At 40.4% G+C, this 26,008-nt stretch overlaps 1 protein-coding gene across 10 annotated transcripts in view; it reads left to right on the forward strand.

Annotated features, from left to right (window-relative positions):
* FOCAD (focadhesin) overlaps window positions 1–26,008 on the forward strand; it is a 133,462-nt gene that overhangs the window by 82,823 nt on the left and 24,631 nt on the right. For all 10 annotated transcript variants that reach the window (XM_075447116.1, XM_075447113.1, XM_075447114.1 and 7 more), the window contains 9 exons: window positions 1,270–1,458; window positions 1,708–1,829; window positions 9,650–9,742; window positions 12,063–12,151; window positions 14,196–14,237; window positions 16,761–16,869; window positions 18,642–18,758; window positions 21,702–21,940; window positions 23,578–23,667. In XM_075447116.1, the coding sequence (XP_075303231.1) occupies window positions 1,270–1,458; window positions 1,708–1,829; window positions 9,650–9,742; window positions 12,063–12,151; window positions 14,196–14,237; window positions 16,761–16,869; window positions 18,642–18,758; window positions 21,702–21,940; window positions 23,578–23,667 (1,090 nt within the window). The remainder of the gene's footprint in view (window positions 1–1,269; window positions 1,459–1,707; window positions 1,830–9,649; window positions 9,743–12,062; window positions 12,152–14,195; window positions 14,238–16,760; window positions 16,870–18,641; window positions 18,759–21,701; window positions 21,941–23,577; window positions 23,668–26,008) is intronic.

Here is a 26,008-nt window from a genome sequence, read left to right on the forward strand (position 1 = left end):
TTTGCACGTCAATAAATTTAGTTTTGTTGGAAGCATATATAGTGTTGAGTATTTCTGAGGACAAAGATTTATAGCTTCTGTCTGAATCACTAGTTAAAATTGCTAACTGCATTCTGAGGGTTTTGTTTGGACAATGTTGGTATTACAAATGGAAGGGAAAAAAAATAATCAACAGATACAGGTGCCCTTCCTGTCGTGCTCCAAAAACCTGTCAGATTTAGACTGCTACTCCACTATAAAGTTGAACTGGGAAAGAGCATTGCTGAAAATAGGAAATATGAGGAAGTTGCAATATAAAACTATTTCATTCCAAGCTGCCATAGGTATACCTTGGACCTAGAAAGGATGAATTGAATGCCCTTTGTCTCTTCTGTCCTCTAGTTCTTACTTGAAGCAGGATTGCATGTGATTTGGGAACTTGTATGCCAGCTTCAAGCTTAGTGTGAAACAGTTGTTATAAATCCCCTTAAAACTCAGTTATAGAAGGCACTGATAGACTTTTGAACATAGCAGGTTTGCAAGGTGCTGGTACAATGTTGGCTTTCAGTTGTGGTGTGGTAACAAATGGTATGCAGTCATATATATGTACAGATGTGGTACAAAAACACAAGCCTTTTCTCTTCACCTGTGGCTGTAAAGGCGTTTTTTCAGATTGACTTCACAAATGAACAATAACTTTATATTAATTCTGTATAATTTTAAAACTGGTTAGACTATAAAATGCATGGCTTGAAAGCACAGAACTTCAGAAACAATTTGTACTGCTGTGGTAACAGAAATCAAGGCAATACTTCTCTTTATGTCCCCTGTTTGCATAGACACGCTCTCTCTCCATTTAGCTTCTTTGTGTTGTGCTTCTCTTAATCTCTTTAAGAACAACCTGGTTTTAGAGACTATTTTTCACTAGGTGGTAAACACCTGTTTTATTTCTCATTGTCCTTCTGTCTGCATGTGCAGTGTTAGTGATGTAGCAGTCAAAGAATGCAATCCAACAGGTCAGGGAATAGTTAAGATGATTTTCTTCCCAACCTGGCTATGTGATATGATTTTGAGCCTCTTGAAGTTGCAGTGGCAGCAAGTATGAGGTCAGAGAGACTTGCTAAGAGTTCTTGATTCTTTGACCTTGAGCTTTGAACTGAAAATGCCATTACTAGTTTATGTAAGCATATCACCTCTAAAACACAGTTATCAATTTGGGTTTTCCAGGGTGTGTTTGGGGTCTTAGTCATCAGGCTCTGATGTTCACTTTCCTGTCTCATTCAAATCTAGCATTTGAAGAGTTTACAGCATCACTTGTGAAACAGGAGATGACCAACATGCCCCGTGGTGTGTATCATTCTGCCTTGAGAGGAGGGACCACACGCTCAGACCGGGGGAAGACCATGGCAGGTGTTCCAAACTTCTTGCTGAAAATGTATGAGAGGAATAAACAACCGGGCATGACACCAGGCCTTGCAGGTAAGCTGTCGCTTTCTTGAAGTTAGATAAGTATATGTGCTTAGACACAAAGATTTCTATGAACCTGAGGACAAACCAGGTTAAGAAACAATGATGTCTTATGGAACTTGCATATGCTTACATATGCTTTTAAATTGTTGGCATTATTAAGTTAACTTTGCGTTCTCCACAGACTTATGCACTATCGAACACTTCTGAACTAGCAGCATAAGTATTGACCTTTATTTTCCCCTTCCCTCCCTCTTTAAGCTGGCATGTTGTTGTGTTACGACCTTCCAGTCCACATGGGCAAAGATGGCAAGCCTATTAATCGATTTCTGGCAAGCAGAGGACGCAATTTCCAGCAGATGTTGGTAGCCCTTATTCATGAGGTAAGTTGTTGGCTTTTCTTCTCTTTTCAGAAGTATTATGCTTCCTTCCCTGCCTTACTGCCTCATTTGTTTATGCTAATTAGGAATTAGTATCAGCTAGCAATGGTATCTATGAATGTATCATAAAGTTGCTGTGAGGGACGACTAACTTGAATTGAACATGTAAATACTGGGTTTTTTTCCCAACAGTTCACTGCTGAAGTACCTCTTCTAAAAATCAGTAGAACAAACAAAAGCTGACCTTTTGCCTTTATCTGCCTTGCAGACCACTATACCTGCCTTATACCTGTCATGTCTAACCTGTTGTAGGTGAATAGCGGGTCTGAATAAAGATGGGACTCTGTGGGGAAGTGACAGCTACACCTTGCTTTATCCTGTCTCAAATGCTTCAGCTCTCTGACCTGTTGTGCTTACATCACTGATATCATGCAGTGTGGTTTTGGAAAAAAGGGCATAAAATAAGCCCCCACTTAATCATTACAGAAGATAAAGTGCTTGTGAAAAAATCTTTCAGAGAGTTTAGAATTAAGGTGCTTTTATGGTTGATAGGAAAGTTAATCTTTGAAAATTTTGGAGGGCAGTAAAACAAAATAAGTACTTAAACAGGAGCTAGGCAAGTAAGTGTTCCTTCCCCAGCTTCTGTACCAGTGAGAGCAGTTACAAGCACAAATGGAAGTGTATTAATCTCTTTAAAAGTTCGTAAAACAATTCTCTTAATATTACGATTTTGTATTGCTGCAGGGATTAATTACATGCATCTGAGAGTGAAGTTTCTGCTCACAGGACTTTGATATAATTCATACATTCTTATTTGTGTGATATGAGTAGAAGAGCATAGATGTTGATAAAAACCCCTTCTATAAAATTTGGAATGAGTGTTAGCCAGTATGTCCAGAAACAAAAACAATACATGAGTATCTGGATGTTTTAAAGGTATGTGGTGGGTTTTTTTGCCCCACCCCACAGCAATACAAATTTCTGTTCTACTTTTCAAGGATAGAAAAGGTTAAACAGTCCTATTAATCTTCCTTTCTCTGTCCTGTGTATAGGCAGTTTGGTGCTATTGAAGGTAATTTGATTTTATGCTATTTTGTACAGAGGAGCCTATTCTTCAGAGCACAGGGTGGATCTTGTGTTGACAGTGAACCAGAATTGTGTAATAAAAATAAGTATTTAACGCTCATATTGTACTTGTTGCAGAAGTTGGAAAAAGTGGAATGAATGAGATATGGGTTGTAGATGAAAGCATGTCTAGATCCTGATTTTGCTTTGTGACTGTTACCCAAGAGACCTGGTGCCTACCTGCTGCAAAATTCCTTTATGATGCTAATAAAACCACTGACACTAAGCACTTACTGTTGTGAAAGAAGTATAGCACAGAGTTTGAGTGGGAAGGTTGTGTGCACAGGGTTTGGAGAGTTTTCTGTTTACAGACTGAAAACCTGAAGCAGAACACAGGTATCTGCAGTAGAAAGCGCATGGGGGCTGCATTCTGATCGTGTGATGCATTCGCATGGCTCCCTCCTGGCTTTGCTCTCAGGTCCTGCTTCTTCACACTGCATTTGTGCTGGTTCAGTCCCTGGGTCTCTTTGGAGCAAACAAGCTAGTTCCCTCTCAGAAATCTGTCTGCAGCATAGTTTGCCTGAAGTTTCCAGACAAGTGATGTGAGTATGTACCATGCTGAAATTGGCTGCTGCTACCTAGTGCAGTCTTCCAGCTCTGTACCATCTCTCACACATTTCCACATGCTTGCATACACGTAGAACTTATATGTATGATACAAGATCTTATCCTTTTTGTCCTTCTGAACTGAAAAGCCACCAAAAGTAATAATCAGGTCTTGTGGCCACAGAGACACCACATGGATCCCAGTAGAAGTTAGGCCAAGTGGTACGAAGACGAAAGCCAGTCTGCACCCGTTGGACTGGGGTATAGAAATCCCTCCCTGGTGCTGTGTTATGAAAGCAGTGTCAACAGGGCTGTGAAGTACTTCAGATAGCAAGTTCTTCTCTCACACTAGTGAAAATAAAAAACAAAAACCGCCCTTAAACACAGATCTCAAGGTATGTAGTCATGTATGTAAATTTGATAGGTATTTTCCATCTTGACCTCTTTACTGCTAAAGAGTGAAAGCAGAAACTGGAGATAATCCCTCTCATCATCACAGGACTGTGCAACTAAATTAGTGAATGTTTTCTAGATGCTTGGATGCTCCAGTGGACAGCACCAGGGGAAGTCCATGAGGATGTTGCAAAATATGTCAGAGGACCAGATTTAGAGTAACGAGTTACGAGTGAAGCGTGGGCTTACATAGCATCCAGAAGGAAAAGACCTCTACTTTCTATGTAGTCGCATCGTTCAGTGGGACCTGAGTTCAGTCCCAGAGGTTCTGGAGAAAAATGTATTTAAATATATTATAATTAAAAGCATTATTAAAGCATTAAAGTGTCATATAAGCCAAATTACAGTGGTATTAAGATCAGTTCCAAACTACTGTGTTGTAAGCACTCGCTTGTTGCCCTACTAAAGCACCAAATACAATTTCTGGTAAAAAAATTAAATTATTTGTTTGTACTAGCAGTGATTATAACATCCAGCAGGACATCAAAAATTGACATTTCTTGTGCTAACAAGCTACCTTCTGAATCATGGAAACACAGCCTTAAAATGGCTTGACAAAACATGTTTTTTTAATAAATGTGGTGAACTGGATGGAGTTAGTGAATACATACCAATGACTAGAGGCAGAAATATGAAGTATCTGAGTATTTTATGAAGTCGGTTCAAGGTGTAATAAAACTAAAAAGAAATGCAAGTATGTTTGAAATATAAACTTACGCACAAAACATTTTCAGACAATCCTAACTGCACCCTTTTGGTGAAAAATCACAGTAACTGTAAAATTTTGATCAAAATATATCAGTATTTCTGGTCTCAGCTTATACTGCTTTAAATGACAAAATTATTCTCTTGACTTTTTTCCTTTGTATGTAAAGACAGTTGGAGTTAAGGTTGTCAGGAAAAAGATATTTGGGCCTTTGGGTAGAAAAGCGAGTCCCTGGGCTCATCCAGCTGAATTTCATGCCTTAGTGTTTGTTTAGTCCTCAGTGTTCTGGGGAGTAGAGTTTAACATTAAAGCCAGGGAGCTTAAGCTATAAAGCTATCAAATAGTAGTACTGGTCTGAGAAAATTGAGTTAGTAGGACCTAGGCTCATCTTTTCCCTGCAGTGGCTATAGGAATTAATGTGTTTTTGCAAAGCCATTGCTTCAGAGTTCAACTCAGCACATTAAGCAGTCTTTTTTAGGGGTTTCAAATTACTGGATGATACCTCTTTGTTACTGCTTTGACTCCTTTTTTTTTTTTAAACTCTTATGCTGACTTTTTAAGTAAAGTAAAAAGCATTTCATTAAAAAGAAAACTTCAAGTTGCTTTTGAAGCATTGCAATTAGCATAAAGCTCCACAAAAATGATGAGGTGGATGTAAACACTAAGGAATTACAGTTAATTGGGAGATAGCAGGCATCCATTTATTTTACCTCTAAAAATCCCCAGCAGTTGGCATTTCCTTAATTAGGGATTAGCAGTCATCAGCATAATTGCCATACTGGGATAATAATGTTTCTGTTTCTTCAGTGATTTGATCTATGCTCATATCTGTAGAATATGAACCTACAGGTTGCATAGCTGTCTGGATCTGTGTATGCTTAGTTGCCGTTATTAGACTTAGTTTTTTTGAATTCTGGGGCATGGGGAGTGGCTTGAGGCAACCAGTTTCATTTTTGTGAGATTCTTTATGTGTAAAATTGTGATGCCTGAGATCCTACTACCGAAAAAACGAGTTACACAAGGTTTGTATACAGAGGGAAGAATTTCTTCTTGTATGTTTAAATGTCTATAAAGCATACAAATCAAAAATACCTGGGTTTAGCTGCCATTCAAATCTAACAATAACAACAACAGTGAAAAGGTAATTTACTGTTAAACCTTAATGGGCCAGACTTAGACTATTTTCTAGGTGCTGTTCTAGTGAAGGGATTGGATGCAGCTGTAATACCTGTCAGCAGGATCAGATTAAGATGCAGAAGGGTTTTTTGATGTTATTTGAACTCGTATCTCACGGGAGGCAGAACATATGTACAATAAACAGTGCTGCATTTGAAGTGCTGCATTCCTCTTTACTGGTCACTGGTGACTTGAAAGAGGAAGGTCATCTTTGTCTTAGAAATGGGGATGTGCTGTTTCATTGATTGTTGAACAGAGCTTGTTAACCTCTCTTTGAGAGGACATGCAAGTTATTGTAGTCAAAGTGGTCAGAATTCACATACACCATGGGGTTTTTTTTCTTTTTCTACAGCTGCCTGGATCATACAGTACAAGAAGTCCATGAGGTTTATCACAGTCACCTGGGCTAGATTAGCTAGTAATTACCTGTGACTGTTTCTGTTTTTGGAGCAATTCTTCCTAGGCGTTTATGGGAATAGTCTCTTACCAGCTTCACTTACCTCTGTTGTGAAAATGAATGAGGATTAATAGTCACATATGTTCATATCATGTACCGTATGTTTTGATGGTTCTGTAAATGTATGTTTTTGGTTGAAGTTATTAGGCTTTCACCTAGCTACCCGTCTTTTCTTTCTTTAGTGGAGGTGAAAGGAAGAGTTCATGGTACGTACAAAAAGCGCAAAGGCACCTGCTTTTGGCACACAGATGTGGTAAATGGTGGCGTTGACAGTCTGAACTGGTGCAGTGTTTTTAAAATAAAGGAGAACGGTCTTACCTTTGCCTGTTTCTCAGTATTTAAATGCTTTCTTTGTGTTGGAAATACGGTTATTTTGTGCTAATAATTAGCGATTTTTGCATACATAATTGCAAAATTGGGTGTCAGTGGTGAGTTGTACAATATTAAATAATGCTCTACAGATAATAAAATAATCATGTTAGGCACTCTATATACTCCAGGAAGAAGCATTCTCTGCTTCTATTTTAAGTGCTTTCATTAGATGTGCTGTGGTGACGTGCATCTTTGAGCAGTAATGTGGAAAGCTCCTTCTGTGCTTCCTTTGTGGTTTAACCCCAGCTGGCAACTAAACGCCATACAGCTGCTTACTCACTCCCCTTTGATGGGATGGGGGAAAGAATCAGAAGAGTTAAAGTGAGAAAACTTGTGGGCTGAGATAAAGACAGTTGGACAGGTAAAGCAAAAGGGGCATGTGCAAGCAAAGCAAAACAAGGAATTCATTCACCACTTCTCATCGGCAGGCGGGTGTTCAGCCATCTCCAGGGAAGCAGCACTCCATCACGCATAATGGCTACTTGGGTAGACAAATGCCATAACTACAAATGTCCCCCTCTTCCTTCTTCCTCCCCCAGCTTTATATGCTGAGCATGACGCCATATAGTATGGAATATCCCTTTGGCTAGTTTTGGCCAGTTGTCCCAGCTGTGTCCCTTCCCAGCTTCTTGTGCAGTCCACGCCTTCTCGTTGGCAGGCCAGTTTGTCAAGCTGAAAAGTCCTTGTTTACTTAGCAAGAACTAAAAACATCAGTATGTTATCAACATTATTTCATCACAAATGCAAAACACAGCACTACACCAATTACCAGGAAGAAAGTTAACCGTATCCCAGCTGAAACCAGGACAGCATTTCTTTCCTGGTTTGAGTTGGACGTAATCAAGAGATTCAAGGGCTTATTCAAACCTTGTACTTCAGCACCTTGAGATGATAATTGGGTTTTCTGGAACAGAATTCACTATAGTGTATTCTTCTGTACCTAGGTATTTCAGTGGATGTAGCTGAGATTACGAACTACTTTGTGCTGGTTTCAATTGCTAAATTTACTGAATGTCTGTTCTCCAGTGAGGAAACAGTATTCAGGAAGTAAGTTTTTTGACAGATTTTTGCTTGTCTCCTCCTCAGTCTAATGTGCCTTGAAGAAAGACAGGCAATTTTTTTTCTCACAAAGGAATACTGGGAGGAGGGTTTGGAAGTGTATGCATGCAAGTTTGTTAAAAAGAGCCTCTAAGCAAAATTTGAGATTAAATACTTCACTATCCCATTGATACGGATAATGTAATGCTGGAGTTATTTATGAAAACACTGGGGCTGCAGTTTGTATGTCCCGTATGCGAGAAGGGCATTTAAATACATGCCTAAACATTTGACATAGGGGTATTGTCTCAAATATGTTTTCAGAGCCACATACTTGTTAGTGATGAGCTGAATTTAGGTGCCATGTGAGTTGGCTGGGCTATCAAGGTGGACACCTGTTGTACTTCATGAAAGAACTTACTGGGATTCCCAATCTCCCTGCTCTACAGTGTATTTTAAAATAGGCCATAAATATTCATGATACCACAGTTTCTAGAATCCTCAAGCAGTGTTATCTCGATTAGATACCCAAGGAAGTGATAGAAACACGCTTAATTTGACTGTTCCCGAAATTTGTGTGCCCTCTGCTGGCTGTGAATCAGTACAAAACGAATGAGCAATATACGAAGATCTGTGGCAGCATAAAGGCACCAGTGCTGAAAGAAAACTCATCTAGATCTAGCCGTGGTGTTTGATTTTTATTGGGAGTGCACTGGAGAGGGGAAATGAGCTTCTGATTTTGTTTGAAATTACTTCCCAGTCTTGTAGAAGTGTGCAAAACTGGTGCCGTGTGTATTCAGAGGTGTTGAAGTACAGGAGTGTGGTTTTCCAGTGTTCCATGTCTTGGGTTTTGACCATAACAGCCTCTTGTGTGTGTTTTCAAGAAGACGTGTCCTTCTTAAGCATTGATCAAGAGGCTTGGATTACTAGCTCCTCGCTCATGCTGTTTCTCATTTCATCAGATGTCAGGCTGTGGCTCTTCCTTGAAAACCACTTGGCAGCCTGGTCTGGCTGTGCTATCTCCTAACATCCCAGGAGCAACGTGGCAATGTTTCACAACTATTGTCGTTAGTTCAGAAGTGCCTCGAACCTCCTCTCCTGTGCCTCCTGCCCCTTAATAATTTCTTACACATAAATGGCATGCTCAAAGGAATCTGAACTTTGCGTGTTGTCAGCTTTTTCTATGCTTGCTACTATTAGTTAACTAATGCTTAATATAGTAGTTGCTGTCATCATGTATCCAGTGATAGAGGAGAAGTAAAGACTTCTGCTTAGTTAACTAGTGCTTGATAAAAGACTGCTGGTTAGTTAACTAGTGCTTAATATAGTAGTTGTTACCATTGTGTATCCAGTAATAGAGAAGTAAAGACTGCTGGTGTCCTGTACTGGGATAGCAGGTATCAACACTGCTTATGTGATAGTACATATGTTTCAGGACTTTGTCCAATCATTTTCAGTCACAGACAAGTTTTACTTCAGTGTTATGTGAAGATGTTCTATTCCCTTTTGTGTTATTTCACATATCTGCAAAATGTTTACTGCCGTGAGGAAAGTTAATCAAAAGCTTCTCTGCAGTTCTGCTGGTCATCAAGCACATCTGCAAATTTTAGAAAAGATGTGCAAGGTACTAATAAAATGTTCCTGAGTAGACCATGTTGCCTCGTTGCTTTAAATGCAACAAGAATACCTAAAGCTTTGTATTTCCTGCATGGGCACCTGAGGTCTTTTGAAGGCCTGCTTTTGCTCTGGTGAAGAAGTGTGGGTTATGTGGTGAGCTTCGTAGGTCACCATGAGACCAAACAAATCTAAACGCACAAGTCTGAAATAGCTTCAGCGTAGAGACAAAGGGGAAGACTGGAGTTGCTGCAGATGCCTCGGGTTGGAGCACATACATTCTGCATATGTTGGACTTAATGTAACCGCTTCTGCCCTTTCTGGTGTGTTGCACAGGTTAACATTCAACCTTCTGAATGGCACCGCTCTATACTGCTGCCGCAGTCCTGGTTAGGATTTATGAGTCGAACCTACAGTGCAGTTCTGCAGGTAATTTCAAAGTACATAATATTGTGCACATTAATGCTCGTTCAAGTGGTGTTAGTTTTATTTTTACCAGCAAGAGCATCCATGCAAGTTACAATAATTTAAAAATTAAACTTGAGGTGTTTAATAATAAAATTTATGAAAAGGAAATAAAAATGAGTCTTTAGTTAATGGCAGCACTGTCTGGGATACTTTGTAGAAGAAGTGTAACTTCTTAAAGTTCAGATTCTTGCAGTCTTGTTCCTGTGTCAAGTTGTAGAATGTCAGTTCTTAGAATTTTTAGAATGTGGAATTTTAGCTAGAGCTCTAACTTGTTATTTTGGGTAGGAATTTTGTAATAATAGTATCACAAAGGAGACAGAAGCTGTCGAGAAATGATTAGTTAAATAGAACTTCTCTTAACCAGCATGTAATGCCACACACGGTAAGGGACTTGTTTGGTTTTTCCACCCTGTCTAATAATTAGGAAGTATCTTAAAACCTCTCTTTCATTAGGTTAGCTGACATGGTATCTAGAGCAATGTAGTGTCATTTGGTTTTTCAACAGGGAAATTATCTGAAAATCTTTTAACAAATAGCTGCCTTCTGGACGGTTCTGTGTGTGCTGCTAGAAGGGCTTGTTTGTTTGTTATTTCCAGGCCACATCAGCTGTTTTCAGCGTGGGCAGTTCGGGTTGCTGAGTGAACTCTAGAAGCTTTGACTGTTCCTTGTTTTGCTGTGCAGCAAAACATATGCTTCTCTAATGTTTTCAAAACTGATTTTATCTTGACCATCAGCAAAATACCAGATTCTAAGCAGAGCCAGCCCCATTGCAAAACAGGCAGCTGCTGCTCAATTGCAATTTCAGGTTGTAACTACAGAGGGGGCCATTGTTCCTTGTGTTTAATTACCTTCCTCTTCTGCTTCCTCTCTGAGGCAAGACTTCAGGAAAAGGTTGGCATTACCAGACTTGTTTCTGAAAGCCTCTCTAGGATTTCATGCCATTTTGTAGGGCAATAGAGCCTATTTTTATTGTTTCTGAAGTCCCTCACTGGAGACTTTTTTTTTTTTTTTTTTAGCTGAGACAAAGTTATCTTCACTTACTGCTTATGCTTCTGTAGTATGTTTCATCTGAGATGGCCGCAGAGACTACAGTGTAAAACAAGTAATGTGGATAGTACCTAATTCAGTATATCTGAACAGCTAGTAGAGTAAAAATTTCTACAGTTTGGAGGCGGACATTCATAGAGTCCAGTTTGCCAAAACACTTGAGTGAGGCTTTTTTTCCCTTTGAACATCTGAAAGTCCTCTTGTCTTTTACTATGTCTTCTCACATGCTTAAGGACATCTGACAGTTTGTGCATTCAGCATGTTTTGAGACTGAAATCAACTTCTGCATGATGACACTACAGGTCTTGATTGAGTACAGAACTTAAGGCAATGTTTCTGTGTTTGGGGAAACTGCAGTAGGTTTTTGCACAGTTTTTATGCAGCCTTCTCATGGACTAGATGATCCACAGAGGTCCCTTCCAACCCCTACCATTCTGTGATTCTGTGATTCTCTTTAGTCAGTGTGTTGTACCTGCTCCTTTAATCTCTCTGGAGAGTCGTCATTTGAGTGACATCTGGATTTACAGGATGGACTCTCTTGTTTTCTCAGGTTTTTATGCACACCCAAACTGCAAGTGTGCAGTACCTGAAAAACACATCTTATGTGCCTATATTTTTCATGTAAGTCTTAATAGCATACTAAGGAGGAGTAACTGACAACCTAAACAAGTTGAGATGTCATTGTCTCAGGGCTGGACACTGAACATATAAAGCAAAGCTGCTTAATAAGTTCAGATAACAATTGTTGGAGGCCAGAATCCATTTCATCTTCTTTAAGGTACAGAAATAACTGTTGTAGGAGGTCACAAGGAGGTTGGGGTCATAGAAGGGAAAAGGGTGAGGAATTCTGCTTGAAGTAGTGAATCAAGAAAGCGATGTTCTGCTGTTAGAATCCATTTTAGTTAGCAGGCTTCTAAATATCATTCCCTACTCGTTCTACCCCTTCCCAAGGAAACTTGTTTCTTTGCATGGACTAGGAGAGACATCTCAGTATCTGTGGCTGACTGTGCATCTGCAGCTTATTTTCCTCACTGAGAATAAAAAATTTATTAATTTTTTTACTTTAAAAATATATTGTGTATTACAATGAGATCCAATGTCAAAGGCAGTTAAGTTCAGTTATGAAGTAGCCCTCAAGTGAAAGGCTACATCTGTTACCTAAGTGTCCTCTGAAGAAATCTTACAGTGATGGACCATATAATATCCGCTTCTGACTTACTCTGTAATTTTGCAGGGGAGGCAGGCAGAGCTGGAGATGCAGTTAAAACATGGAAAAGAAGATCCTGACGAGGTGCAGTACAAACAGTTTACAGCCTGGCTCTGGTAAGGAAGTGCCTGTCTGCTCCTGATCACTCGTAATGGCAAGTAAGGGGGCCGAGAAGGGAAAGACTTCAAAGCCTTTAGTTTTGCAAGCTGAAAGACTGTATGAGCACTAATGAAAAAAACCAGCCCCAGATACAATGACCAAGGCAGTGGAGGGGGAGTGAGAAGAAAGAGACTACTGGGTAACTGTGTTTAAGGATTCCCATATGCACAGGTTCATAGGTACCTTCCCCTCTACAGTGTCTGAAACTTTGTAGGGTGAGGACCAGGAAGGAATGGAAAACTGTGTTTGGTTTGTGTTATGTTAAAGCAGAAAGATTATGCAGAGAGCAAAACTTACTTGTTGAGACTAAGTGAGCTGTCTTACTGAAAATGGCTTGGTAAAAGAAATGTAAGCCATGGCATAATGTGTATCGTTGTGACCGGAGACACACCTCAGTTCATACAGTAAATTAGCAATGTTGAGATTGAGGATGTTGTTTATAACCAAGCACACGATGCACATCCTGATCCGTGTCCTCAAATCTGTTTCAGTTAGCTGAAGTGTCTCTTAGTCTGTCATGATTTAGCCATGTATGTGCATGGCCGGGGGACAAGGTGGAAAGTGGGAAGCTTCGTGGAGACAAACAGCTATGTATCTGTGGACAGTATAAATACCTGTTTCTGTGCTTGCTCATAAATGCATTGGGAGCAAAGTATGTACAAACAAAACCAAAAAGCCCTTTGCCCATTTCAGTCAAAATGGTGTTACTAAGTCACACTCAACAGGATTACAAAATCTGTGTCTGTTGTTTTATTCCAGCTAAGTCTAGATCAGAGGTTTTCATAGTAAAATCTGGAATGATACAGTATTGTAGAAGAGGTACTTTATGTAGTAATGGCACAATTTTCTGCTGTTGCTCTGCCTGATCCCTTTCTTGATAGGGTATATAGAGAAAACATTTTCCGGGTGAGGAGAATGCCTATTGCAATGCTGCTTTTGTAGATTTCTCCTGAACTGGTTTCTGCTCTGTATTTTCTAAGTAGTGTTAATGTAAACTGTGTAAAAAATGAATGGAATTCCTGTTAACAGTAGAGAAATCAAAATAGTACGTGAACTGGGAGCCCAGCATTGGCTTTTGTGTCTTTCCTGTTCCCCCTTAATTGCTCAGTGCTTCAGGGCTCTATCTTCAGTACCTGTTAAGCATTTGTGTTGCCTACTGGCTTTAACCAATGTGGACAGCTTGATATAAACTTTGATGTTAATGCTTTATTGTGTGAGTACTGTGTAGTTTTGCAATGGTATTTGCTACCTAGGTATAAGTGTTTCTAGTGTAGCTGGGTTTGAAACTGTGTGCAAAACCAGTGTGATTATGAAGGAAATCCTGAGTGGGTTTCTTTTAAAGTCTGAGTATAGCTCAGTGTTATACTGAGTACTACTACTGTGTTGTAGTAGAAGATCTCTTTCTTCACCCAGACCTGGCAATGTAGAAGATTCACTGTATCTCTACTTTGTCTTGATATGAATGCAAAACTAAACAAATACAGACAAGTAGCTTATTATAAATCAACTACAGTAATGTGTAAGAAATTGTGACTACTGCTATGGCTTTCATTTAAATGGATTCAGGTTACTATACTATCTAATAGCATAAATGCCCGTAGTGTTTTCCAGGAGTATAGTAAGTGTTGGATAAATTGTTGTAAAGCATGCCCATTTTAATATGCTAAGACACAGTAGAGTGATCTGGAAACATATGTGTAACAGCTCAAAGAACAGATTTATGGCTATTGCATGAACCTGCATTTTACAAAAATTGATATGAAGTCAGATGAGAGCCCTTTATAAAACATTAGTAGAGCACATGAGCATAAAGAAATGTTGGGTGGTACGTAAGCACGTCCAGAATTTTAATTCTTGTTATTGATTTGTGCTAAGTATTCTGATAGCTAAATGAAATAATTGTTAAACTAGAATGGACAGTGTAAGGCATAAAGGGAAATTAGCTGAGTTCATACTGTAGTATAATGAATGAGATATAAATTCTGTCTGTTTCTGTTGCAGGGTCAGAGATATGTTGACCGATGTCATCAAAGGTGCTTCCAAGTAAGAGCTGCTAATTTATTCCAGATGAGAATGAGTTCTCTTTTGTGGCAGAAAATGTAAGATAATATTTTCTGCAATTGGTTATCGGCCAGTTTTCTGATTTCACAGGACTGCTGTTCAGCAAAAGAACTCTTCCCCACCTTATGCTTTGAGATTTTTACCAATGACTGTGTCTATTACAAAGGCTGATGTCTCGGGTTTTGAGTAAAGCCTAGGTAGTGCTATATGCACTGTAAGTCTGTTCTGGTTTCAACTAGCAGACAGTTTGCCTTACGTAGCTTCATTTATCTAGAAGTTGTCTGGTCTTTAGTGGAGTATGGGCTCTTCAAAACTGACCCACTTTCTGTTAAGGTGTTTTTCTGGTGCCCAGATGACCCCAAAGATAGGAAATTACATGTTTTCAGATTGTGACAGGCCTGTTCATTTGCTATTAGAATTAGCACGTCTTTCAATCAGGAATAAATATCTTTTAGCTTCCTGTTATGCTTTGCTCTTGGTTAACCTGAAATCGGCCACTTGCATAAGGTTAAGCAAAACCATCAGAAATAGTGAATCCGCATAAGAACAAGTACTTAGAAAATCTTGAATCATGAAGATGTCATAATTGAAAGAATTACAGTGAAATCTCACAGACTGTTTCAACATCGGTATTCTTGTAAATATAGAAAAAATTGTTTTGAAATACTTTTGCAAGTTGAGAGTTCTGGAGATTTTGATGAAGACTTTCGCTTTTTAAACTTACCATTGTTCAGATATCTAAAATACTCCCAGCTGTTCCATTTCCTTGCATGTCAGTCCGTCTTGAAGAAATCAGTTAGAGGGATGAAATTGGAAGATCTGTTTGATATTTTAGCTATTCAGTAGAATACCTGTGTTAAGGTAAGATGGTAGAAAGAGATAGATAAAGGAGCAACAAAATAATAAACTTTAAATATATTATATTCTCTGTCTCAGAATTTAAGCTATTAATTTAGTGACAGAAGTTCATTAGCAAAACTAGTTGAGGTAGAAGCATATCCTAATTTGGGAGGGAGTGGTGAATTTTACTTATCTAGCAGCAGAAGGATTTCCTGTGCATAGATCACATCTCTAGAACTTCTTGGGTTTACTGATTTTCTTTTAAGAAAGGGGTTTTTTTTCTCTGTATTTTTGGAGTAAGACACCACGCTTTCCTCCTGGGGCTTATTAGAATGATGATTTTTACCTTCATTAAATTTAAAGCATCCAGCTTACTTGCGTGTATAGATTTAGAAGTTTCTTTCTGTTTGCGGTACATGAAGAAATGTAACCTTTTAGAAGCTGATAACAACAACAAAGTTTCTGTATGTAGATTAGGAAATTATTTAAGGCAAGAGATACAGGGAGGTTTCCAAGAACTTAACTAAGCATCTAGTCGTAATTATTTGTAGGTATCTCTTACCTAAAAGGAAGTAGTTTCAGTGTTCCAAACAGGAGAGGTCAATGACATTTGGCTAAGACCTATGTGTCTCATTTTGAAAAGCAAACTAGAAACCCAGAAAATATTTTTATTGTGAATATGTGATCTTTGAATCTGGAACAAATGCCTAAATTTGTGTCTTATTTTGAAAAGCAAACTAGAAACCCAGAAAATATTTTTATTGTGAATATGTGATCTTTGAATCTGGAACAAATGCCTAAATTTGCAGTGTAGGTGTATTTTTACAGCAACAGTTGAGGAAGTTTTTAGAAATGGCAGACTGATGCAAAAAGTGTAGTACACTGTGTGTTGGTGTAGTGTAAGACTGTTAAGTGGTCTAGTACAGTTGTATTGTTCAGCTGCTATTGTAAAACTAAGAGCGTTCCTGCAGAATTACATTGGAATGTGTTTTTCTGGGAACAACTGGGATATTGACATCTATCTTTTCATGAAACTGAACAGAGTTACATTTTTCTCTCTTATTTGTAGGTGGCAGATTTTTTTTCTTGAGTTCCTTAAGTAAAGGTTTGTGCTGTGGTAGAAGTTAGTACTCTTTGAAACCTGTCATTTTCCATGATGTTAGTGTTTTCATAGCACAGGGGAGTTATTAAAAACTTCTTTTTTTAAGCTGAGATTTCAGTGATGGCTGCTCCACTAAATCTTCTGAACAGATGCTGTTGCAGCGAAGTGGCACTGTCCTGTCTAGCATTCTCTGTTTGAAGAGCTTTTTGTGTTGTTCTGTTTAGTGATGGCAATAGCTAAGACCTGCTGGGACATTTCTGTGAGTCCTGCTTGCTCTGCAAGGTGGCAGTCCTCACTGTAATAGAAGCAGACTTTGTGTATGCTAGACTCTATATAAAAGACAAACAAGGGAGAAGCAAACACTTCTCTCCCCCGTTCTTACTCTAGTTCCTGAAGATGAAATGCGATAGACTTTTGTTGAGCTGGAAGACTCAATAAAGCTGCTAGGTGCAAAGGGCTTCCCTCCTGGACCACTCGTAGCATAACTTTCCTGCATTGAGATACATGGGTTTTTTTCCTGCATCTCTATTACACTTCTGAACTGTTTGCCTTTTTCTGCCCAGAGACAGCCCAGTGGTGAAAGGAAACTCTATTTTTGCCTTAACTGGTCTTGCAGTTGCTGTAGCCAAGTATGAAAGCAGCCTTTCGTCGGACACTGAAGGGATACCGGAGGTGAGTTGATCTGGGAAAGAGATTCTCTACTCTTAATGGAGTATAATGAAGCAATATGACCAAGTGTTTGAGGCGCTGATAAGTGGGTGTGAAGCACTTCACATTTTGAAGTTCAAATTTCACTGAATGCCATCTGGTAGCTGATGTGTGATCTATACAAAAGCACTCAGAGTGTGTAGGTGCCTTCTCACAAGAAACACAATGACTAACAAATTTATTTGTTGATTTTGACAGATGAGATACAGGTCTAGTGCACACTGAAACACAGCCAGCCTCTTTTCTCATCTCTGAGTCAGTTACAACAGAGTGTTTTGAGGTGGCATGCTCAACACACTTCCTATTCTGGCATTAGCACAGTATCTCACAATGTTTCACCAACTGTGATGGTCCAAGTTTACTATGCAGGGATAAGAAGATCTTAAAATCAACCAATCAATCAAAGAAAAGCTCAGGTCAATGGGCATCTGTTGTAGGCTGGGTTAAACACATACACTGATATGGACAACTTTTCCTAATGGATCCAGAAGGCTTAGGGTACATAAGGCTTGCAAGGAAAGGAAGGTGATGCTCTGAGAGCCCTTTTATTCTTTTCATTATTATGGTGTTTTCTAGTGGCCTGAAGAAAATCTGGGGGGAGGGAGGGGATTGTGCACTAACTTGTTCAAGTTTTTTTACCTACTCTCTTTGAAGAGCATGAAACTTTTTTTGGTCTGGCTAATGGTAGAGCAGCATCATAGTGTGATAAAACACACAAATGTATGAACAGTTGCTCACAGAAGGTAGCTTAATAACTTATGTAGAAATGTAAAATATAACAGTGAGGGAGATAACTTTTTCTAGTTGAGGTTTTTTCCATGTGTGTAAAAACATGTCAATAACTCATTTCCATGCTGAAAAGATACATTCATCCATGATTGCTCATCATCTGAGAGACAGAGACATTTGCAGCAAACTGTGTGGATAGTCATTCATTGCTATTTTGTTCCTTCTCTTAAGACTGGCTTATATTCTGCTCCCTAAATCGGAGAAAAAATGCATTGTCTTGCCATCCTTGCCCCTACATTTATTTGAATTCTAGCTAGAGTGAAAAGGCTTTTGAGCCGTACGTGTAATGGGGAACTCACAGCTTGTTAGCAACAGAGTGGATCACAAGTTATCATTTCTAGGTAGCAGCATTTGAACTATATATTATTTATGACATGAATTATTTATGGAATGGATATTTTTTTGAGACAGGGAAAGTGGAGATTGCTAGCTGTTTTTTGTTTTTGTGTGTGAGGAACTGTGTATGGCACATTTTTCTAATATCTTTTTTTTTTGCCAAACCTTTAAATGAATGTGTGGGGAGATAGAGTCCTGATTTTTAAATGCCTTTTGTCTGCCTGTATGTGGTAGCTATCTCACTAGAATTTAGGTGTTCCTGACATAATTCAAGAGACTAAAATGCTTAGCCTAGATATTTATAACCAAGCCAAAACAGTATGACTACTCAGTCATACTCATTTTTTTGTGGTTACGTTTAATTTATGCCTCAGGCTGAAAGGAGTCACAACGGCTTACACTGAGCTGCAAGAGTTCAGAGTTGTGTATGTGGTTCAGGTTTTTCCCTACTATTGTTTTGAGGCTCTTCTCTTCCAATTATCGTTTTTTGCTTTTATTGAATAGTACCTGATCAAAAGTAGTGTCTGGAAGGTCAATACTGGCAAGTTAATCATGCTACGTGCTGTACAGAAGAGTGACAGAACAATCTCATTTGGGTTTGATTTTTGCAGATTGAACCTGATTTTCTTCCCACAAAACACTGGATTTCTATGGTCACAGAGACCTTCTTTAGTATTGTGAACAGCCGCTATCACCCTAAAGGTCAAGTCTTCCCATGGTTCTACCAGGTATGTGTTATGATGCAAGACAGTATTTCTGTATTTCATACCTGGAGTTCTTACTGTGGAGTTTCCTGGTTCTGTTTGCCCTGTAGTAGTTGTAATACATGAGAATCAAAACTTTTCTTGTTGTTGTTCTTTCTCTTTCATTGTCTTTTCTGCTTATATTTGGGTTTGTCTCGAGTTTTTGCCTTTATTATCAAAATAGTAAAAACGACATGTGGTGATACATGAATGACGGACATTTTTAAACACAAAAAACCCTTCCAAACCTAGAATATTCAACATGTATGTGCAAAAAAACCGCTTCTAACATGAACAGACTCTCCTCAGACCACACTATCAAAGTCTTGAGTCATTGTGACACCATTTTTTAGGACTCTGAAATGCATACTTTCTCAAAATCTGATAGTTGTGGAGCCAGTGATTCTTATTTTACAGGACCTTTTGAACCCCTGGGGGCCAGCAGAAGTTATATCATACGTGTTTGCAGTGTCATAACCAGCCTGAAATTCTCAAACCATACCAGTATCAGGCAGTTCTTAAGTAGGACCTGGAGATGGACTGAAAGCTGAGTATAGACCTTAAGGAATAGGTATTACTAACTCTTGACTGTCTAGGGTCAAAACCACCAGGTTGGAGAACCTTGGTGTCGTGGATGCAGAAGGGAACTTCGGTCCTACAAGGCCAAGTACCAGCCTGCTAATGTATCCTAATGTTTTCTAACCAGAACTTCATTAAATGCGTTCATGAACTGCATTTAGTCCAGTAGATGAGATGTTAGCATCAAAAAGCTGAATATTAGTGATGGACCTGAGTCAGGTCTGGCATGTGACCCCTGTCATCATGATAGGGGACATAGATCATTAAATTCAATGTAGTCTTAAACAGACACTAGACTGTTTGGACGTAAGGAGATTCAGCTACTTGGTTGGCACTAGCAGTTCTTGCCACATTGTTCTACAACTCCTGCCTTTGAAAATGATGCTGTTTAAAAAAGGTTGTTTTGAGGTGGAACAGTGTGACAGTGTTTCATTTCTAAATCTACTCTGTTTAAAAAAAAAAAAGTAAAAACATCTTGTGCTTGTAAAATTCTAAGGCACTCAATACAAATCACTGTCTTACAGAGTGTCTTGCATCCTGATGGGATTTTTTCTGTTCCTTTTCAGAGCTACACATGGAAGTGGATAAACAGACATTAGGTTATTACTTACAATCAGTCCATTGCTTTATAAGTAGAGGTAGCTGTATGGGTTTTACCTTTCATAATGGAAAGGAATAAAAAACGTCTGTAAGAGATGTTTCTTCTAGAAAGCGTCTTTGCTGGTTATCTTGCAAGATCTCATGATATTTTGTCATACTAGGTATGATACTTTTAAGGTAGTGCTTTTTCCAACTCACTGAATTCTTTGCATGTTGTAATTACAGAAGTACAATAATATCATGGCTAGTTTCTGTTTACCCTTCTTATCATTATGCTGGATATTTTAACAAGGAAGGTGAAAGCTAAAATAGACCAATGTACTTACGCACAGATTAGCTGTTGAATTCTGTTGCATGCTATCCTGTCTTAGCCTTTGGCTGGGTGGTGGCACTCAGAGTTGCGGTCAATGGCTTGATGTCCAAGTAGAGACTGGTGATGAGTGGTGTTTCTCAGGGATCAGTATTAGGATCAGCACTGTAACATCTTTGTTGGCGACATGGACAGTGGGATTAAGCACACTCTCAGCAAGTTTGCCAACAACACCTAGCTGTGTTGACACCAAGGGAAGGGATGCCATCCAGAGGGACCTTGACAGCCTAGAGAGGTGGACCTGTGTGAACCTCATCAAGTTCAACAAGGCCAAGTGCAAGGTCCTGCAGATGGGTCAGGGCAATCCCAAGCACAAATAGAGGCTGTGTGGAGAAGGGATCGAGAGCAGCCCTGAGGAGAATGACTTGGGAGTGCTGGTTGACAAGAAGGTCAACATGAGTCACCAATGTGCACTCACAGCCCAGAAGGCCAACCACATCCTGGTCTGCATCAAAAGCAGCGTGGCCAGCAGGTTGAGGGAGGTGATTCTGCCCCTCTGCTCTGGTGAGAGTCCTGCGCCCAGCTCTGGAGTCCTCAGCACAGGAAAGACATGGAGCTGTCGGAGAGGGTCCAGAGGAGGCCACAAAAATGATCAGAGGGATGCAACACCTCTCCTGTGAGGAAAGGCTGGGGGAGTTGGGGCTGTTCAGCCTGGAGAAGAGAAGGCTCCAGGGAGACCTTATAGCAGCCTTCCAGTACCTGAAGGGGCCTACAGGAAAGCTGGAGAGGGACTTTTTGCAAGGGTGTGGAGTGATAGGACAAGGCTTTAAACTGAAAGAGGGTAGATATAAGGTAGAAATTCTTTATTATGAGAGTTGTGAGGCACTGGAACAGGTTGCCCAGGGAAGCTGTGGCTGCCCCCTCCCTGGAAGTGTCCAAGGCCAGGTTGGATGGGGCTTTGAGCAACTTGGTCTAGTGAAATGTGTCCCAGCCCATGTCAGGGGTGCTGGAACTAGATGATCTATAATTGTAGAATCAGAACACCATAGAATGGTAAGTGTTGGAAGGGACCTTAGAGATCATCTGGTTCCAACCCCCCTACTATGAACAGGGATATAAGGTCCCTTCCAACACTTAGCATTCGATGATTCTTTGTTTACAGTTTCATACTTTACAATCTTATTTACACTTAGAAAATATATTCTGAATTACCCTAGTTTTAAGCTGCTTACAAGGTAAAGCACATGGAAAAGTTACCATAGGCAATTCCATGAAATATTCTTTATTGCCAGATTGCAATACATCTGTGCTGCTATTCTGCTGTATAGGTATTTATTTTAAAATCCTAAAGTGTGTCTGAGTGTAACTACCTGGAGAGGAACTTTTATTTCCCTCCCTCAAGAGGAAAAGATAAAAAATTATTTTCTATATGTTTGTAGAAATCCTATTCAGGTGAAAATACTGCTAGTATTATAGCTCGTTCCTGTGCGGCCACGGCTTTGTCTCTCCTGGTGCCAGTTTTCGTTGTATCGTGCAAGGAGAAGGTTGAAGAAGTCCTGAATATGCTGACTGACAGGTTACCTGGGAAACCAAATGCTGATGAGTCTCAAGCTGTTCAAATCCACGTGGGCCTTGGTTTGGGGATGTTTATCTCACATTTGTATGAAGAAAAAGTCAGGTAAGGATTACAATATGGAGTGTAGGTGTGCAAATAGTTTCCTTCTTTTTCCTGCATGTGGCCTTAAGTGCTGAGGAATTGAAGTATTTACAAGCCATGGCAAATGATTCTTGAGGGGCTTTGCAATGTGTCTTAAAAGGTGTCTTTTATTATCAGCTTTCACCACCCACCCCACCTCTGCTCTCCTGGGTACTTTGCCCTTCTGTCAAGGTGAATGATTAATTTTCATAATATCCTAAGGTACGCTTGCAAAGCAGTCATCTACAAGAGCCGCGCATATGCCTTTAAAGGGGACTAGCTGCCCTAGGAGGCCTGATTGTGAAATAATTCACAGTTCTCATCGGTTTCTTTCTAAGTGGTGCTCTGGACACTGGATAGTGTCCATTTAAATCGTATGAGTTATGCATATAGGGATAGAGCTACAACAGAAGCAGTGTCATGGGCTGTGATTAAGGTGTGCTGTTACAGCTATGTTGGCAGCAAAGGGGTGTTCTGAGGTTGGTAGAAAATGCCTCCTTTACAGAATGGTTGACCTCAGTTGCAAATTTCTAATTATTCCTGAGAAATTGAGAAGTAGGTTTGGCTTTATACTCCTCCAGCTTCTTGACTACTAGGGATTCTGTCTGCTTATATAGCTGTAATAAATGTTTAATTGGTGCACAAGCACAAGTATCAAACAGATTTAGATGTCAGTTTTTAATTTCCTCAAGAAAGCTAATGTTTCTAATGCACTTGCCTTTGTTAAGACACTGTGCAGCATTGCTCTGTTCTAATCTTCGTGCTTTGGTGTCTTGATACCTTGCTGCCTCTGACTCAGCCACATAATTTGGGGATGGATTGTTTCTGGATGATTAGTCAGTGGTGACAACTGAGATACACACAGGCATTAAAAGGCTCTTAAAGAGATTTAAATTAGATCAGCTTGGTATTTTGGAATATGTGAATCTTTATTTTGGGTTTTAGAGGTTGATTTGTTTGACAAGGGGTGTTTAAATTAATAAATTTACCAAAAATGTCTTACGGACTGACTAAGTTTTCACTCTTCCACTGCCCTGCATAATTTCAAAGCTTAATCTCACACATTCTTGCAGGCATTGACTTGCAACAACAGCAAAACTTGTAGGGATGCAGCTATAGCTAATATTAAATCATAGTTAGTTTGCGTTAAAGATGTCCTGTTCATTATGAAAACCGTGTGTTTTATAAGAGGGGAGTCTTTGGAGTGAGATGTAAATGCTTCGTTTTTTATCAGTAAGCTAGGCAAAGTGATAGAGAGGGATATTTATGGAACTAATACCTTAAAAGTGTCATGAGTTTTCAGCTTATAAGTAGTTACAGGTGTAGCGGGGATCATGTTCTATCAGTATCCTCCTGTCAGAGTGTTTTAGCAATAATGGTTGCCAGTTACGGTCTGAGTATGTTTTTTATTATTTGCATAGGATTATGTTTATATGAATATGACACAGATGACCAGTCATATAGTTATTGCTTACAGACTAGTATGAGAACCTGTTACAGCATGAAGAGAACTGCATTTCCTGGTACATTGAGTCTTAGCCGGAAGTTTTATATCCTATATGATTTAAAGAGCAGAGCTCTGGTTTGGATTTTTTTTGTTGTCTGTTCTGTTTTTGCAGTGACGTACCTGGTCAACAGATGAACTTAGTTCTAATGAAGTCTCTGGATGCACTGGAAGACTGCTGCTTTGACACCAGTCTGGAGTACAAGTGAGTTTCCTTCATTACTGACAGTATTTTATTTTGAGCTCCACCTTTTTAATTCATGTTTTTATTCCTTAATACTACAGAGAAAAGTATAGGGATAGAATAAGAAGACAGCCTGTTCTGAGTACTTCCATAGAATCACCAACTGGTGCAGACTGGCAAGACCTTCAGAGGTCCACATCCCTCCCCGAAACAGACTCAGCCATGGTCTTGGACTACATTGCCCAAGGCTTTACAGTCAGGGTTTGAAACCTCCAAAACTGGAGACAGCACAACATCTCAGGGCCGTGCCTCCCTTCTGTGCTGTCTGTATCTCCATGTGAACATCTGATGTTTCAGCTTGTGCCCGCTGCCTCTCAGCGTCCCACCATGGAAGAGCCCAGCTACATCTCTTCAATCCTGTCCTGTCAGTGCCGGAGATGCTGTTGGGTGCCCCCAGAGCCATCCCTTCTCACAGATGAACCAGCTGTAGTCCCACAGCCTCTGCTGTTGGGGCAAGGGCTCCAGCCCCACTCCCTTGGTACCCTCCCATTAATCTTTTCCAGTTTTGCTGGTGTCTTTCCTGCATTCAGAGCAGCATTCCAGGTGTGTTGGTGAGCCACAGAGTAGAGGGGTGATGCTTGCCTGGGCTCTCATGGCTGTGTCCTGCTCATGCTGTCCGCACAGTGCTGGCCCTGATTGCTGCCTGGGTGCATGTCTGACCTCAGCTTGCTGCCCACCGGTGTTCAAGGCTCTCCCCAGGAGCTGAATCCCAGCCGCTTTGGTCCTAGTCTGTCTGTTGCCAGGTACAGGACTGTGAGTTGGTGCTTGTTGAATTTCAGGATGTTCCTCCCAGTTTACTCCTCTGTGTACCATCTCTTCGAAGTGAGTGTGTCTATAAATCAACAAATATATATGATACTTTGTATATGAGCATATATAAGTGTATGCATATGCGCATGTATCTAACACACAGAGTTTTTACGTACGGTCCCTACTGCAAGCTGAAAAGAAGCAATGATCACCACTGCTAATCCCTGCCAATCCACAAGTAAAAACCCTGGGCATGTGTAGAGAACCCCACAGTCTTGCTCACAGGCAGTAGGAAGATACCAGAAATTCTAGGGGCAGAGCTGCTTATCTTACCTGTACGTGTTCATTAATGAAAGATGTTTTTGAATGTCCTTCCTTGGTGCTCTTGGGTGGTTGCAAGGTGTTCAATGAAGTCTAGCTCCTTCTTCGTTGGAGCCTGTTACTAGAATGTGCATGTGTGTACAATACAGTGTGGGGTCCAGGTGCAGCCTCCTCACATGGGTTACTTATCGTGAAGAGCTAGGCTGTTAATTTAACATCTGTGGATGGCAGGTTTAATACTGAGTAAAGCAAACATGTCTCATTTAACCAACTGAGGTTGTGCCTCAGGTGTCCCAAAGAGAGGAGCGTCCCACTGGAAGGGCAAGAAATTATTGAAAGGTATTGCACAATTACTAGCATTGGCAAACCTGGAATAACTGAACAATAAAACACAAGTCAGTTGCCATTAAGCAACTAACATAACCTAGTAGTAAATGTCTTCCACAGTAGTCGTTTCCCTTTTAAATCAGGGAAGGAACTGCAGTATCTGGAGTGCCTCAGTGTGGGTGCATAGGGTTTGATTTGATTTTGAGCATTCTTCTTCTCAGCTCTTCCCTGTGCAAAGAAAACAGTGGAACGGTTTCTGTTTGCCTCTGCCCTCTGCTTTCCCAGTGAACCTGCTGAAAAGGTCACAGTTGGGGACCACTGGGCTGTGAACCTGTACGACTTCGTCAGGGTTCGGACTGCCTGTTGAGCGGCACAGGGTGAGGCCGCTGGCGCGCGGCGGGGCTGCATCAGTCACATCGCTGTCTTATACCTGTCACTGCTTGTTTGTGCAGCCTCACAGAAAGGCCGGACTAGACTGCTTGGGCAGCCAGAGGTTGCCAGGAGAGTATGAAACAATGGCAAGCAGGGGAGGGAAGGCTGAAGGGTGGGTGGCTTTTTTATGCTGGGCATCGTGGCTGCATTTTTTAAAGGTTAACGGTAAGTCAGGTGCGTAGCATGAGCACTCGGCGGGCGAAGGAGGGTTGCAAAGCTGTCAATGTGGCAGGCTCATCCAGGTTTGACATCTGCCAACTTGCAACCCGCCACTCCAAAACGGGGGCCTTTCCTGCCGTTTCGTCCCGTACGATGTGGGACGTGAGCGTTGCGCTGGCCGTGACGTCAGCGCTCAGCCGTGCTGAGCCGCCAGTGCGGGTTTCTTGGCACACGGGTGGGAGGATGGGCCTCGCTCATTCCCGAGAGCCAGCAGTAACGGTGCGCGCCCCTGCAGCTGCAGTGATGTCACGGG

Source organism: Opisthocomus hoazin, chromosome Z, assembly GCF_030867145.1.
Source record: "Opisthocomus hoazin isolate bOpiHoa1 chromosome Z, bOpiHoa1.hap1, whole genome shotgun sequence".
In the NCBI taxonomy this organism is placed as follows: Eukaryota; Metazoa; Chordata; class Aves; order Opisthocomiformes; family Opisthocomidae; genus Opisthocomus; species Opisthocomus hoazin.